This window comes from Rhodamnia argentea, chromosome 2 (assembly GCF_020921035.1).
Source record: "Rhodamnia argentea isolate NSW1041297 chromosome 2, ASM2092103v1, whole genome shotgun sequence".
In the NCBI taxonomy this organism is placed as follows: Eukaryota; Viridiplantae; Streptophyta; class Magnoliopsida; order Myrtales; family Myrtaceae; genus Rhodamnia; species Rhodamnia argentea.
The window spans coordinates 7,925,591-7,943,143 of NC_063151.1; the positions used below are offsets into that span (position 1 = coordinate 7,925,591).

Consider the following 17,553-nt stretch of genomic DNA (forward strand, 5'->3'; position numbering starts at 1 on the left):
TTGGCTTCGACACAGGCTTCTTTCGTCTGGGTAGGTTTAAAAGTCAGCATGCGTTTCAACTTGATATTCTGACTAGGCATCCCCATCCTGTGCTATGATACGACAAATCTGAGATGGGGCAGCCAGTCAGATTCTTTGCGGTTTAAACAAGTCCTGAATTAGGTATTTAGCTGAATAAAACTTATTTGAGACTTAGAACAATGGAAAATTGCCAGCCTGTTGTAAATATTCGGAAGAGGAAGAATTGCCAAAAGAGTCCTAAATTTATTGCACTTGTGCCTATTTGGTGTTAGGCCTTTTGACAATTTATCAATTTAGTCCTTTGAGTCAAATTTGGTCAGAAATGACTAACGCCGTGGTCTAGTCAGCGTCGACCGTGTCACGTGCCGTAGACAATTTCTGTAATTTTTGTTAAATTTTTTCCTGAATTATCATTATATTTTTTTGCTTTTTTGGGAAGAAAAATTTCCCGCTAGATAAACGGAGTACTGAATATTGCTTCCATTTCTTGAGTCCCTATGAAACTCTATTGGGGAGAAAGCAAGTTGAGCTACTTACGAGTTAGCATTAAGTGCGAACTAAAACTAGGATAGATTCTTTTCAATTTCAAGTCGAGTTTGAGTATTCAATCGAATCAAGCCCAAGCATGAAAATGCTAATCTCGAGTAGCTCACGAGCTCAGTTTAGAAATCGCAACTATACTAATTTGAATCATTAGATCTGAAAATGTCACGTACTCACGGAAATAATCTCGGGTGCCTAGAAATAATAACAATGAACTATAAAGACCAGGTCAAAATAGATAGTTCGAAGTAAGACGTGCTTATGTCCACGTGTAACTAATTCATCAGCTCTGACAATGTAAGACCAAGCTCGTTTAAATAAGGAAAAAGAAAAAGAGCAAGCTGGGAGGATAATGTCTATGGAAGACGAAATAGTATGGAAGGTTTAATCTGAAAGCAATGAAGATTTTATATGGGAGGCAAAGGAATGGCGTTACTGATGGTCCGTTGTCCAAACATATACAAGTAACTTCATAGCTTGGGAAGGAGAATCATAGGAAAGAAGGGAAATGTTCCAATAAGCATATGCTATTAGTGCAACCTGGAAGCTGAAATCTAAACTGCTGTGTGTATAACTATGGGGCTGTGAATTTGATCCTGACCATTCTCCCACATTCAACTCAAACAAATTATTCAAAAGAACCGACAGTAGAGAGCGCATTCTGCTCTGGATTTTGATGGATTCACACATAGAGCATTAGCAGTTGTCGGATCATTCACAACCTGCTAACAGTTCTAGTTGTAAAAACTATAAGAATCTCAGAGTGACGTCTCCATTTACGTCATCTGTCTCTGGGAGGTGAGCTTGGGGGGGCTGCCGTCCATTTAAATTTTCATCTGGATGCACTTCATCTCCCACTCGAAGCCACTGATCCTTTCCCAGCTTGATTTCATCAACACTCTCACATCTCAGAAGTATACCGAACAGAATCTTTCCCTGTGAAAAGGAAACTTGATAAGAGATGAAAGTGCAATGCTATTCTATCAAAAAATAGAGGATGAGGATTTTGATTATATGGCATACCTTCATTCTCCTGTACGATGCTAAAGTGCTCAATGGTTCATTTGATTTTAGAATTCTTCCTCCCTCATTAATTAAGTTGATCACTTGACAACGATTGCACCCACCTAATGACTGACAATCACAGCAAAAAAGGGACCAAATTGCTGTCAACCTCAAAATGAAAGAGATTTGTTCTGATAAATGAGCCAAAAACTTACAGTGAATAAGTTCCCCCCAATTCTAAGATTTTTCCAGGTATCTTCAGCATAAGGCTCCGCACCAGCTACGACGAGGTTAGGACGGAATCTGTTTGAGCTAATATTGACTGATGCTCCCTGAGCAACATTTTTTGCATCTGTTGACACCGACAACTGGTCTTTAAAATGGTATTCTTGATAGATTTCAAGGATACCCTATTCCAATCATATAAACATGGAGGAAATGAGAAACCGAATTACTTAAATAGCTGTCCATTTAATTGAAGAAATTATCCCCAACAATATGCATACACAAATAATTAATTAATATTACAAACTCATGAATGGCATTCACAAGCACAAAAGGAATTCCATCACTCTACCCACCTACAATCTGTCACTCCAGCCATCTATACTTCAATGTTATTGTCTATGGTCTTCAACAATACCCAAGTCCATCTATAAAGCATTCCAGGAAAGTTTTGCTCAGACAGGAATTTTCTATATTTGCAGTATGTGATCACTAATGTCGCAAGAAGAAATGATTTGAGAGAGTGTAGACTGTACTTGACTTCACTCTGCTATGAAGATCGGACACGCTCTCCTCCGAGATTAATAGGAACTGAGCTTCATTGGCAAAATTCAACCGATTTTTCACATCTCGGCACATGTCCACGCTATTTTTTGTCTTGAAGCAGACATGATTATTGGAACTAGAACTCCGTAGTAAGATGCATTGTCGCCCAATGGCATTGCTAAACCACGTGTTGACGTCTTCATCATAACTGTCCACTACATACCTTGATTAAAAAGTCAATGTCAGCTCATGGTGTTCATAATTATGAAGACAAGTATAACTAGATAACTTTAGGATCACATATGGAAGAAGAGAACATTTCAACATGCTTCTGTGAATTTGGGCCCCTTTCTGATACTAAACGTGTTGTAGATAACAGAGGAAGGCAACAGTAAGCATAATTTATGGTCTCAGCTGATAAGCAATTTTTCCCCAGCTACATCATGGTGTCAGTAGACTTCGCACCTTTGCGCATGCAAACCAATCTCTTCTTCTGTGCAATGATATGAATCTGACTTAATATTGATCACTAGCTTCTCTTTGCAACGCGGCGACTCCACAATCAAAAGTGCCTGATTGAGGTCAACAAAAGCACTTATAGAGCACAATTCAGGAACCTACAAAATGAAGATAAAGAATGTATTCTGATTATTTTGATTAAAACCAAAATTGAAGTTCCACTGCACTATCGTAAGTTTATATGAATAAAGGGTCCCATATACTACTAGCTATTAACCTGTTGCTTCAGCACAATGAGAAAACATGCAATAATTTTAGCAAAATCTCCCTAGGGTTAAAAGTTCATTTGCACAAGAATAATCTTTAAGCAAAGACATATAAAGAATTTGCATATTCGAGATATCATATGATACTAAGGACGAGCATATGGAAGATACACATTTTCTTTTTGTCTCTACTCAACAAGGCGAGCTCAAACATGCAATATAATTTCGAGACACAATTTAACATGTTCAAAGAGTAGATAATTGAACTTCATGTATCAAATGTAGCTGATAATTTACTTTTTAACGGCGAAGTAAACTGCCTCATCAACTCATGTGCATGGAGATACATAAAAAATAAAAAAATAAAAAATAAAACTTATGTGCATGGAGATACATAGATGATTTGGACGATTGAGTCTTGCATAAATGAAAAATTTGAATTTCTTGCAATATATGTGACAATAAATTTACCTATCTTCAGTTACCATTTACATTCATTTATTTCGAATTATACAAGCTAACTCAAAGTGGTTAATATTTATATCAAGCGAGATACTATAATTGACATAGACCTGGCTTTGCACACAACATACTGAGATCTACTATATGTGTTTGGGACATGTCACAAATTGCCACCTGCGCATATTGCCAGACAAAGTAATCTGGCGTATAAGTATCAGGGCACTAAAGACTGAAGGGAGATGCCCTGGATTAAGATCTGCATAACCTACAAATGCCTATAGTCGGTCCTATCTATTAAAGGGGTCTCTTGTGCAACCAATCAAGCCAGCAAGACTCCCACAAGAACAACATTTTGATCCTATCTATGTAGACAATTCAGCTTATTTTAAGTGCATATAAATAAATATAGATCTTACTTCAATATGATAAATATGAATCTAACTACGCTAACTACATGTTGGGATCATGTGACATGTGTGGTGTTCTGCATTATGTGATGAATTGCTACATAATAAAAACATTTGTTGCTAACACAAAGAAATGTGGAAAAATTAAAAAATTGAATTGAGAGCCGGTATGAGAACCTACTCTCCCTTATTGATTGACATAAGGAGATTCTTTACCGAGAATAAAGTGCAGAGGTTTGTGAGCACAAAACTGCCACACATTCATTTCTATTTATACTTTAAGCTTAATGTGCAATTCATGTTTTAGATAACTGCCACAAGGTCGTGCTCTAACTCATGTTCTGCTCCATAACCAACGCATTGGCCCGGTTTTTCATCTTAAGAGCAAGCGTTTTACTTTTGAAATTCTGTCAGTGTAGTGCATGTAAAGGAATTTGGGGGAGAGCGGTGCTTGGGGGCTAGCAATTTTAGGCCATGCAGTACTCATCCACCACGATCAACAGTTCGACTCTATAGGCAGTAAACCTTAAAAGAAAGCAGTGCAAGGGTTGGATTAGCACTGCCTGTGGCAATAAAACAGAAGTGGCCGTCTGAAGCTGTACTGACATAGCTGAAGCTACTAAGTTTCAGCTCAAAATCAGAAATGCATGATATTGAAACTTACTGAAATGTTTAGACTTCGATATGAGTATAAAATGGCAGAAGAAGACACTCTTTACCTTCTTCTGTGTAAGGATTTCACCAGCCAGGCTTTTCAGAAGCCATTCACGATCATGTAGAAGACCTGCTCAATGTTCACAAAGCAGGAGACTATCTTAATTTAGTTTATTTCCATAGTTCTTCCAAACACTACATGAAGCTTAAACTTCACAGAGAACATAGTGCACCGAAATTGAGTAGGCATAAGTAAGTTCAATGGAAGGCTACATGATCAGTAAATCCCTAAGGGTCAAGCATTTGCAGCTTGTTTTAAAAAAATAAGCCAGATTCCAGAGAAAAATAAAATTATCCCTGAAAACAGATTTAAAGCTCATCAAGTTAATTTTCCATTACCCAATTGCCCCATAAAAGAATTATAAATAAACTTCAAAATTCAAATTAGCTTGTCTTTCGGCCTAGTGGAAAACTGGAGTAGCTTCAGCGCAGCTACTCTGTGGTTATAAATGGGAAGTGGTGTTTCTAGTGGCGGACGGATGAGATGTACCTGCTTGATTTAAAACGGGAAAATCGTACAGTTTTATGAAGTTAATTAATTTTATTTGATAAAATTGGGAGTTCATAAAGAAATTAAGATTATTGTGTATAAGTTCAAAGTAGCTAGTGTGGTTAGGAGAGAATTGTTTCATGTGGGACAGTAGCATCATGTTGCTACGTAAGTATGGGCATCTTAACACTAGTTACTAACAAAAGAAATGTCCCTCAGAGCTACACCTACTTTTGTAGGATCAAAGAATTTAGATAGTAATGCTACTGGTTAGTAATATATATAAACATGAGCAGAAACAAAAGATCACCAGTACTGCTAAGAGGCCAGCTCTCAACACAGAATCCTGTGCATGATTTTATTGGGTAGATAATAATGGATTTGACACGAATTCCAACATTCTGCGGCAATCCTTTAAAACCTGCAAAGGGCAAGAAGTCATAAACAACAAATACCAATGCCATGTCTCATTCTCTTGGAGACAAAACGCGCCATGCTGCACCATCTTTTGGAGAACACAGATTTCTACAGAGAATAAATAAAAAACAGCTACTGAAAGAGCAACTGCGGTGTCGACAGCCCTCAAAGGATTCCTCATATAACCAGGTGCAGTTCATAAAATACCAGGCAAGCTGGGAAGGTAACTTGTCAAAATTTATAGCTACATAATGAAAAAAGTGATGGCTGCTTGTTTATTTATAATGACTATTTCCATGATTACTGCACAACATATCCTGGATAAACAATGATCAATGACTCCACTAAGACTCGAAAAGACATCTTCATGCTTCTGTCCTCGGGAAAAAAAATGGTTGCCAATGCATCAGATTACTACTGAAAGTCATACAATTGTTTTTTGAACTGATTCTAGGACTTTCCAGAGAGAGTTCTGGCAAAGTTTAAACATATAAATAGACAGTTTCATCAAATCAGGACAATATGCAGACATTTCTTCATTGTTTATGAACAAACAGTGCAAAACATGGAAAACGGAACCTTCGTTTCCAAGCATGGGGAGAAAGTCTAAAAAGAACTTAATTTCAAATAGGAATAAACAATTTCATGTCATGAAACTGGTGGCAAGAGCCGAGCAATTTGAATTGGACCAACATTCTCAAGATGCTAAACCAAAGTAATATCAGAACAAACCATGTGCACAAATGATGCATGCAGATACCGAGTTTACGTGTCTATGCAAGAGAGAGAGAGAGAGAGAGAGAGAGAGAGAGAGGCTCTCACCCCAATAAAAGTCGGATTGTTTTGTTGACTGATACAAACTCATGGGATGGTTCCACGTACATACGAAAGACTCCTTAATGAAATCAATAAATTTCTGAACCACAAAATTAGAATGATATTAGGCCAAAGTGTGTTTTGACTAAACTAAGGACAAATTCAAAGATTCCAATACTCTGGAGCTTCTCCAATTAAAAGTCTAGACATATATACCTTTGCATCCTCATATGTTGACATATAGCCAAGGGACACTCTAACAGCTCCAGTAGGTTTTCCATGTAGGACATCATTATCATCCCAACAAACATGGCCAGCCTAATAATCAGTAAATTCAACTTTCTTAACTGCTCAGCTTCCAGAAAGGAAAGCTATCTTAGTTACAGTGTTAGGCATATGTCAGACATAGAACAAGTACCTCCACGTTAGAAAGAAGGTCCTGGTGAGATAAACCAAGATACTTGGCACATGCACCGGGATTGCAAAAGCAACCCGTCTACACAAAAAAGAAGAGTAAAAACATAATGCCAGCATCTCAGGCAAAACAGAAAAATCCCACAACGGACTTCATTTATCTCTTGTGAGACAAACAAAGTACGTCAGTAATAAGAAGAAGAATCAAGACACGCTAGATGCAAAAAAAGGGTAGAGGCTCCAAGAGTACATACTTGAACCTTACTCATCTACATAAACCATAGCAGAACTGGTCTGTGTACCTTGTTTTTTTTTGGGTAAAGAGAACTGGTCTGTGTACTTTAATATCCTCATTTAACTGACAATATTAGACACTAGGCAGTAACTTATGTCATTCTGTGAGGTTAGAAGGTACACCTAATTATGACATGACCGTCCAACATGAGTAAAATTTCCATCTTGAGAGAAGAGAACATCATTGGAGGAGTATAGTTAAAATTTTACCCGTAGTTGAATTCCAGACAGAGAAGCCAACTTCTCAACCTCGCGGTATCCATACCAGGAGCCATCTGGTCTTTTCAAGTTGAATGACACAGTAGGGCCCATATCCTGCAAGTGATCCAAAATGCTAAAAAACACCAGAAAATTTACCAATATTTTGAGTATTAAGCCCTGACAAGTGGACCTAAATGGCTGCATAACCTATAAATCATCAAGAGCTGGCATTTTCAAGTATTTTTTTGATTCGATTACCAAAAATGAAGGAAAAACATATCTCCATTAACTAGCCCAAAATGGCTTTAAAAAAACCACAACTTAAGAATCAAATTAAATTACGAATAAAATTCATGTCTCAACAGATATAAGCTTTGGCAAACAAAAAAAAAAAAAAAAACGTATTATCCTGTTTCTCTGGATAGGAAAGAGGCTAATCATCTGAAGATTATACATCCACAATGTCAAGCACGCTGCATCTCTCTCGGCGGAGAAACCTACCACTGAATTTCGACCGCCATAAAGAATGCAAACATAATCTCCATTTTTGTGCCTCAAGTTCGAAAGTGTCTTCCTCAAGTACACGGCAAGTGATCCTGTATGCCTAATGGAACAGTAGCAAGTCAACCAGAGAGAGAGAGAGTCAGTGAGTTTAGTTATGTCAACATAGGTTCCTTCAAACAAGATATCAAAGAAACCATAAAGATGATAGGTGCATATTGGTGGTATTGCTGGGAACTAAGGAACAGAACACGACACAAGACATTCAGTATATTTTCTTCGATCAAATTGATAGCAGACAACCAAAAGCTTTATTCTGGATATATCACCAACCTTGAAATAGAGATCATCAACGTCAAGAAGTATCTAAAATTCTCAACTGCCGTTCTGTCAGATAACTAGCTAGATAAACATTATGTTCCTAGAAAAGAAGATGCTAACCTTAAGAATTTTTTAAACCATCAATGACTGTTTCTCATTGTTGAAGCCTTATCATTTTTGTTGCTTTTATTTTGTTTCGGGCACAAATGGTTGCCTTGATTATGGGAAAACTTAGAAAAATAAAAGAACTTTATCACCTCGCATCATGCTTTAAAATTGATAATTACAAGCCAAAGGCATCATTTAATCTTCAACAAGCATGTGGCAGGCAAAAATGCATTGTCAAATAGGGATACAGGCCAATTGCTAACTTCAATTGCCTAAAATTTAGCCTGTGGACACCCAGGGATTTATATTCCTTCACCTTCGACAATGAAACCAATAAAGGAAGATTGATCTTAGTAATTGAATGGTCATAAAAGGTCTTCCAATGATAGTGACATTAACTCAGGCTATAATATGGTACAACAAAAAGCTTATATAACCAAGAGAAATCCCCATTTCCATGTGATGCGAATTGTGATCAGATATGCATAATATATAATAGATATTCACTCACCTTGATATTGCTTCCATAGAGAGAGAATTAAGCACTTTAAAACCATGCCGAATAGATGAAATGCTCAGAAATGACAAGGTGCCATTTTCGAACGACTCCTCAATGCCTTCCCTTCTTTTAACAAAATCAACATCAGCCATTGAAGCTGCAACAGTACCTGTAAACAACTTGCAATCAGAAAGTGCAGGCTTTTATGCCACATAAGATGTACATGAAATTGATAAAAACCTCCGCTGAAATAGGTCTTCTTCAACAATTTGGCAGCAGCTGCAACACAGCCAATAAGAGAGTAAGAAAAATAGCATATATCCAAGTATTACCAGGCTTCACATCATGTCTTCAGCAAACAACCATTCCATCATTTAAACTATGGCAATTCCAACATATTGAAATATTATTAACATGCATCTGCCTTGCATGCAAACCTAGACATAACCATAATGAAGCTACACAGAAAAGCAAAGAAAATGCTTCTCTGCAAAGTTGATTCAACATACCGACACCGTAGCCATTTCTAGAAGGACAATATAATCTGAAATTTAGTGGTTTCAAATGAGATGAGCCCACACAGCCTTCGAAGAAGGAGATTTTTGGGGATGGCTTTTTTTTTTTTTTTTTTGATAACCGAGGTGTTGGGGATGACATTTTTTTTTTTTTTTTTTTATGCCCCAAGGAACCCCCGCACGGCCGGTAGCCGGGGGGTAAACCCTGGGGCAACACATGCTAGCCACCACACACGTGCCACCGGGTAAGTCACCCTGCGACGCCCCTGGGATTCGAACACTCGACCTTTTGCGAGAGGAAGAGTGCGCGAACCAACGGTGCCACCCAGGTGGGTGGTGTTGGGGATGACATTTTCGTGACTTCTATATTTACTTTTCATGGGATAACATCCCTTGTACAGATAGATAGTGGAAAAGTGCTTCTGGTGTTGTAGTATGACCATTGAACACCACTTAAGCTTTCAGGGAAACTTCTAGAGAACATTATAAGGCTGGCCATAACAAAAAAGTGGGTGGTAAGACACAAATATATGCACATAATGAGTGTAGTGGGAGATAAGAAGCCTTCATTAGATGAGCAGGCACAAAAAAGAAAAAAGAAAGAAGAATCAGAAATAAACACATCCAAGGGAAAGTAGGTGGGACTTCAATTGAGGACAAGTGAAACTCGTTTATGATGGCTTAACAACATTAAAGGGAATGCTTCTGATGCTCCCGCTAAGTTAGGAGAAGCCAAAGAGGAGGAAGAAGACGATGAAGAAAGATATGGAGTACCTAGAATCTAAGAAAGACTTAATGCAGAATCAAGCACAATGGCACAAACGATTCATAAGCCAACCCAACTTAGTGGGACACAATATAATTTCTCGATGGAAAATGAAAACAAGTTCCAATCTATTATTAAAAAGGTAGTACAACTTTCCCATCTGAAATGTAACAACAGTAAAATTGTGCAAAAAAATAAATAGATAAAAGAAACATCATGTTATATTTTACAGTTAGTACCTTATTACAGGTAGGCATATTTATAAAGGAAGAATATCCAGATATACTACGCACAGGGTAGTAATAGAACATTCAACACAAAAAAAAAAATGCACTTTGGTTGCATGATATGGCCATTATGACATAAACTACAGAGAAAAACTGGAGTTTGGAAATGGTTATGCAGCTAGAATTCTTCTGATCATACAATTTAAAAGTGCTTCATCCCTACTTCAGAAATCTAAGTGTCAATATGTGGTCATGGGTACCAAGAGGTGCCTACTTCTATATGCAGATATGACAATATCGAAGACATGCAGATATGACAATATCGAAGGGATATTTAGATAAAACTATAAACAAATTATAGTTCCATGAACACATGGGCTCATTTCTTTGTACTTGCAGGGTTTATTATTTCAATGGATTTAGAATTTATATTTTATTAAAGAACATTTCCTTACCAAAAAAAAAAAAAAAGAACATTCCGAGCAGTAGAGTGGTTAAGGAAACATCATCACGTGCGCAAAGAAATTTTACTCCATAAATCTGTGAATTCTCCTGGCAATCAAAGTCAACTTTATCAAGAATGATAAAAACAAAAATTCTTGAAGAATGGTGGAGGAGAGACACCAGCCCCTTCAAATATGTGGAAGTTGGCCCAGAAATCAAAGTCTGCATGGAGGGCTTATGTACCACACAGTACACATATAATTGTGTTTCCTCAGTGGAAGACAAGAACAAACTCAACAAAAACTCTTAATTTCATGGTTATTAAAATATATTCAAGGTACCGATCCAAAATATAAGAAGGTGTTTAAGTCTCTGGAAGCATAATATCACGGAATAGTCCAATTCAAATGGCTCATCGCAGATCAAACTATAGGTGGAATGAAGTGTCTTGCCAAAAGTTAAAATTTGGATTGAAGAATTTCTAACGCCATTCCTTCATGATAACTTCATCCCTGAGCAACTTACTTTCATGTATTATGAGAGCACCAAGTCCTGTTGGATAGCCAAATAACTGAAAAAGACGCAGAAAGATGACGGGATCAGATGAGTGAAGGTCTCTTTAAAGCCCAACAAGATCCAGTAAATATACCTTGTAGAATGATAGGACAACAAAATCAGCAGGACATTTAGATAAATCTAGTTTTCTGGTAGCACATCCTTTTGCAGCATCAATCAAAACCATCCATTTGCCCCTGGCACAGCATAAGAGAATAAACATGAAAATCAATTATTCAGCAAACTACTCTATATAGCTCCATGTTCAACTTCTAACAGTGAAACTTCATACTAATCACCCATTCTTCAGAAAACTCATTTCTTTATTCTTTCTAGTACCCAACAGATCATGGGAAGTGAAGCCGACTGAGCCGAAGCCCAGCCAGTTGTCAAGAGGCCAAAAGTATAGTTTTGTCTGAAAATCTTCCATCTGGTGAGGCTAAGAGACCAACAAGGAAGTAAGAATGACATATTGATTACAAAGACTGAGCACAAGGAACTCATGATGCTAACCTAAAGGTTAGATCAATATGATTTTACATATAAACCTGTGAAAATGAGAGTCTTCCAGTACTCTTTCTGAATCTTCCTTAATAATCCTAACCAAGTCAAGGTTGAACCTCACCCCTGAGAAATTACATTCTGAAGGCATGGCAAACAAGCTGTAAGCAGCTCCTGCAAATTAAAGAACTACTCAACAGATAGTTCGATAATGCTTGCTTGCTTGATTTCTAAAGCAAATTCATATCATATATATGTGCAACAAATATAAGTCATAGTCTACAAAAGAAACTAGAAACACTCACTGGGTTATCTGCTTATAACTGTAGTTCACATTGAATCGTAAATATAAATCAAAGAAATGGCCATACAAGCTGAAAACTGACAATGCCTTGGCAAGTAAAAATTGTATTTGATAGGAACCACAAAATTTTCCTTCAAAAGAAACAGTCAGTACAATATCTTCATCATTAATGACTGTCAAGTGTTAATCAATTGTAGTGATTAGCCCAGTCACAATCATGAAAGACAAAAAGCCTTTCCAAAACTTCTCACATTTGCCAGCAAATTATCAAATGGCAAAAGCCAGAGGAGTGGCAAACAGACCCAGAACTAAGTGATATAATGGAGGAAAAGGGAGCGTCCACATCCTTGGCAACTGTTTACAAGAAATCCCGTTGACTAATGGATCAGTGACAGGAAAAACACATCCGCACAAGCGAAGCACCAGGAGACAATGACAATACGATAAAAAGATCCAGTCCTAGAGCACATCACACACCACCAACAGTGCAAGCAGATACTTAAATATTTCTAAACTCGCTGTAGTGAAAAATATCAACCTCACTCGGGATAAATCAATCAGAGCAATCATGGATACAGAAGTATGGACACTATCAAATTTTGCTTTTGATTAATTCCAAACAAACAGGCCTTAGCAGCTCGACTCAGAATTACCTGCAGGTTCATCATCTGTAAAGGACCTCCTCTTCAGTGGATGTCGTGAAATCTTCACCGGACTTCTTCTGTCATGCACATATTCCTCAATATCTACTGCACATGCTGCAGCTCCTTTCTCCAAAGCATATCTAAACGATTATGAAGGTAATGCATGTCGAAACTGGATTTTGTCATCTATGCAAGCATATTAAACTTTGTGGTGTCTATCTGACGTTCCAAGTTGTGACAATATGCCAAGTGGAGAAACTTTTAATGTAGCAATAATCGTATATGGTGCCTAGGTATTGATAAATGATACCCCACCAAAGACTTGCTACTAGTCCGGAGTCCACAATGGCACAACTTAAAACCAGAGAAAAACATTAAGAGTACTATGTGATCAATCATCGCGCCTCTCATATATTCAATAGAAGTTTTGGCTGATACACAATCCAATTATCACACTTTCAAAGCTTCTGCTTGTTTTCTGGCTGCTAGGCAAATTGATGCTCTGCCAAAGTTATTTTTTGTGATTTTCTTTTATTAGTTTAGAGCGCTAGCATTCATTCTTGTGGATTTGTCATCTTTCGTCATGGAAACTTCTAGTTTATGGTTGTCATGTGGAGCACTAGCATATATTCTTGTAGATGATTTCTCTATCATCATGCAGAGCACTAGCATCCATCCGCGTGGATAGTTCTTCTTTCTTTTGTCACTTAGGAGCCGTAGTCAGATAATGATGACAGAGATTTCCCAACCATTCGGCAGGTTCTCCCTCCCTCTCTTTGTCTTCTTCTCGCTGCTTTTCTCCAACTATAAATATTTGAGAGTTTGCATTTATAGCTTCACCAATAAATATTTCACTAATTGGAGAATTGCTCAATTTTAGAAATGACTAGCAGAAATGGCAATGTCTCCATTTTCTTTTCTCTGAAGGATGGGCATCCATTAATTTGAGCCAAAAGGGGATCCTTTCTTTTCTTTACCCGCAAGGGATGGCCCTTTCCAGGTGGAGTAACGGATCTCCATCTTGAAAGTCTACCCAGCAGATAGAAGTTTCAGTGCTTATCCAAACTGAAGACTCAACTTCGTGGTGAAGTGCTTCAAGTAGAATCCAATCCCATCCTAGCAGTCAAACTACTTCCCCACTCATTCACCTGGGTCTAAAGCTAGAATGCCTTTATAGAGGAGGCTAGTATTTTCAAAGCCCAGTTGCAGCCTCTACAGTGGTAAGTGCGCTGCGCAAATAAATGATACAAGACCTGCAACAGAACACCCCCCTCTCTTCCAAACAAACACACAAAAATAAGGAGATAAAATAAGAAAGCAGGACCACTATCCATTTGTCGAAGAATTAGGAGAAAATCTTGGGATATGAGATCAATTTGTTTCCCTTTATTTCTTAACTCAGAATTAGGAAGTAGGAAATCTTTTCCTTTTTCTGCTTCCATTTTCTTGCTATTTCCTAGCTGTCCTAGGCTCCATTATATCTTATGTTCTATGTAAGAATTATGAGCAATAAGAAACAAAAGAAACTACTTTTCTTCTCTAAAATCCGCATGTATCAAAGCTGAGGTTTTGAATCCAGCTCCTACTATGGTGAAAAGGGCGATGACCGGAACTATAAAGGACACTGGTTCTTCAAGTGTCATGCCAGAGAACAACCCAACTGATCTCTCTGGACAATCGAGCAATAGTAGAGAGCAATTCTCCCAGAAATCCAACCTACTAGTAACAGTTCACCGATTGAGACAATCAGTGAAACTAAGAATCGACGGCATAGGGAAGTTAGGCCACTTGACAGGCAAGGTTAAGGAACCAGCAAAAAGCAATCGTATTGGAAGACTCGGAGACTCCTTAGCAATTGCCTAGCCGATCAATTCTATGGAGCAAGCAATTGGAAAACTGCACCTATTCCTTCTGACCTCCAAAGATGCGTGGGACATTGTGAGAGAAATATAGTCAGATTGGAGAATTCTTCTCAGATCTTTGAACTAAAGACAAAGCTATGGAAATCAAAGCAAGGAGATAGTGAGGTCACTGTTTACTACAATGAAATGGTGACCTTGTGGCAGGAATTAGATCAGTGCTATGATGATACAAGGGAGAGTTCGACTGATTGCGAGAGAATTGAAGAGAAGAGAGAATGATAGAGTATACATGTTTCTAGTAGTCCTTAATCGAAGCTTCAATGAGGTGAGAGGCAGAATCCTTGCTCAAAAAGCTCTCCCATCCATCTGAGAGGCTTTCTCTAAGGTTAGAAGAGAGGAATCTCGGAGGCAAATCGGTAAAAGATCACTATTGTTTTATTCAACTATATGATACTGAGGCTGTCAATATCACAATTGTTATCTATGTAATCAAAGAAGCACCAACAAGAATATTGGTAACAGGATTTTACTTGATAAGCGCCCCCCCTCTTTTATGTCCCATTTCAATACGAAATCACGAAATGCCTATGACGTAGGAAATCGCATGTATGAACAACGAAAAATGTTATTGGAGCAAAGTGCAGTAAAGATAAAAACAGTACAAAGTGATAGGATACTCTCTGATTCCAAGGACACTATTATGGTTTTCCATCGTGTACATGAAACAGCTTTGGTGGCTCCAAGGAAATGCTTCTCCAACCAGTTTCAAAGCTGCTGTTGCACCAGAAGTGAATATGCATCTATAGTATTTAGGAGATGCATTGCAGTACTCAAGCACCTATCCTCCACAATAAACCAACATGAGTATTGGGTGAAGAGGCCTTCAAAAATCAATTGAACCAGGAAAAAGTGCAGCTTGGCTAAATATACAGTACCTGTTGCCGAGCTTCTTGTACAATGTCAGCTGTTGCCATGCTCGAATCGCTTTGGCTATCTACATCGTACTTAAGGAACTCATATCAGTCAAACCCAATATATAATCGACACGTCCCCTTCACATCAAAGACGGGGAAGAAAATCCTATAATAGGTCAATTGAGTTCTTGGTGATTCAATTGCCATAAATACCAAGACAACCTAAAGAACTACTGAAGTCCAAATGAAAGGATAGCTTGCTCCTATGATAGCAGTGATAAAAAGAGACTCTGATCATCAAAGAGTAGAAAAGGAGTGCTATCACTACCATCAATTCAAACTCGATCCTTTAAACAGCCACGATCATGCTTTTCGTAACATCAGCTTCCCCAGTTGACACCTTTCCAATAGGTGAAGAAAAGGTTGTCTTAAAATTATTTGAACTGTCTGATCACTCAAATAAATGGCCAAAGCTCCATTAGAAGTTGTTACTCGCACTACTTTGAACCACTGCCCATCTCTAACTCCCTAAAACCAGTGCTAAGGAGTAATCGCCCCATAACCAATCAGATTGTAAGTAAATGCCTGCATATCAAACACGTGATCGCTTTTCCCTTGGACTTAGTTTTAATCGTCATCACCAATTTAATCATCAGCCAATCCAGCCAGGAGGTCCAATCCATAAAAGACCAACTCATGAGGCTTATGTAGGGAGGCAGAAGAAAAACAAAAACAAAGAAGCAAAATCACATGCGGGAATTAGCAGAGAGGGATACGAGGATTTCCATAAACATTCGTAGTCAGTTGCCGGAATACCGCTTCCATCTGCAGCTCCGAGTACAACGTCGCACCAGCGTGATCCAAGTAGACGGAACCTATCATTCCATCGGAAGAAGGAGAGTGAACAAAACGAAAGAGAAAGGAGGACAGGACAAGTACAAAGGTGAAGGAGCAGAGAGCGAGCGTGGCACCATCCAATCGCTTGAACTCGGAAGCTCGAATCTGATCGACGGACTTGGGGCCGTTGGGATAGCCATAGTCGTCGCCGAATTCTTTCAGGAATTCTTCCTTGTCTTGGTCAAGCTCCATCGCCATTGCTGTCTGCCCGGTGACGGATTCTGCTTCTGGAGAGAAGGCAGAATTGAATCTCGGAATTTGCCTCCGAATCTTTGATAAGTAGGGAAGGTGGGCTTGGGCTTCGTGTCTGTTCTGTTCACGGGAGATCTTGACTGTAATGAAGTCAGCCCATCCATAGAGCCCAACAACCACCTAGTAGAAAAGGCCTGCTCGCGAGTTAATCCAATGATAGCTCATCCTGGTTTCTGCCTCTTCTTTTCACATCAAACATTTGTGTGGGTGTGTGTGGATATTTCATGGTTCGGATCATGTTTTCACATTTCGACATTAAACTTTTGAATTTGACTTTTTAACATATACAATCTTCCTGTGTTTGTCCTTCTACCGGTCCATCCTATAAGAATTAGACTCTAATGAGTTTCGATTTTCCTTTAACTCTAAGATAGCGTATGTATTTATAAAGTTTTTCTAGGAACCGTTAAGATAAATACATGATATAAGAATGGACTAATTGAAAATATTTTGAATTAGTCCTTCACAGTATTAACTACATGAGATAGTTACATTAACTATAGGTGTTATCATCCTTAACACATCCATTATCGATTGTGTCGTAATTGCAAGTTGGCTTTAATGAATTATCAGCCTATGTTTTCGAACGTGAGGAGTTCACCGTGGGTAAATTCACATAAGATGGTGGCCAATTAATCGAAATAATACTTGGTAAATGATGAAAGTAGCTTCATAGTGTTTCAGTACAAGATGATTGGCTTTTTATGAATCACACAAGACAATTATACTAAATGGTACTTTACTAATGTACTGTCCCAGGAGAATGCTGGCCACGTTCTAGCTATAATCTTCTAGAAGACGTGCATATGCAATTGAAAAGAACGTGACATGGCAAAAGTGGGGCTTGAATGGGGAGGGACGACATTTATCACCGCAATTAGTAGGGGAGTGGTAGAATGTCTAAGCGGACAGGTCCCATTCATCTCCTTTCTTCTACCTAAAATCCTGCATTCATGATGGGGG

The 17,553-nt window shown here is 38.2% G+C and overlaps 1 protein-coding gene across 2 annotated transcripts; it reads right to left on the reverse strand.

Annotated features, from left to right (window-relative positions):
• Window positions 1–923: 923 nt before the first annotated feature.
• On the reverse strand, window positions 924–16,586 carry LOC115738577 (molybdenum cofactor sulfurase). 2 transcript variants are annotated; one of them, XM_030671216.2, is made up of 22 exons: window positions 16,413–16,586; window positions 16,218–16,316; window positions 15,463–15,521; window positions 15,205–15,365; window positions 12,675–12,805; window positions 11,765–11,891; window positions 11,311–11,413; window positions 11,187–11,232; window positions 8,950–8,988; window positions 8,722–8,878; window positions 7,782–7,884; window positions 7,290–7,394; window positions 6,790–6,867; window positions 6,588–6,689; window positions 6,378–6,471; window positions 5,449–5,559; window positions 4,654–4,718; window positions 2,806–2,957; window positions 2,331–2,563; window positions 1,785–1,921; window positions 1,588–1,698; window positions 924–1,500 (listed from the first exon to the last, which is right to left on the reverse strand). In XM_030671216.2, the coding sequence occupies exons 1-22, from the start codon at window positions 16,534–16,536 to the stop codon at window positions 1,312–1,314; spliced, it is 2,526 nt and encodes an 841-aa protein (XP_030527076.2). In that variant the 5' UTR covers window positions 16,537–16,586; the 3' UTR covers window positions 924–1,311. The 2 variants fall into 2 exon arrangements, with proteins under 2 accessions (XP_030527076.2, XP_048130204.1); XM_048274247.1 differs by having other exon boundaries at window positions 1,337–1,514.
• Window positions 16,587–17,553: the final 967 nt, after the last annotated feature.

Bases quoted from the DNA above. Each gene is read 5' to 3' on its own strand.
- LOC115738577 (XM_030671216.2), bottom strand. From the start codon at position 16,536: ATGGCGATGGAGCTTGACCAAGACAAGGAAGAATTCCTGAAAGAATTC. The intron at 7,885-8,721 runs GTGAGTGAATAT...CTGTTCCATTAG, and splicing joins TCTATGGAAGCAATATCAAG to GCATACAGGATCACTTGCCG. The intron at 1,501-1,587 runs GTATGCCATATA...TCCTTTTCACAG, and splicing joins CATCGTACAGGAGAATGAAG to GGAAAGATTCTGTTCGGTAT.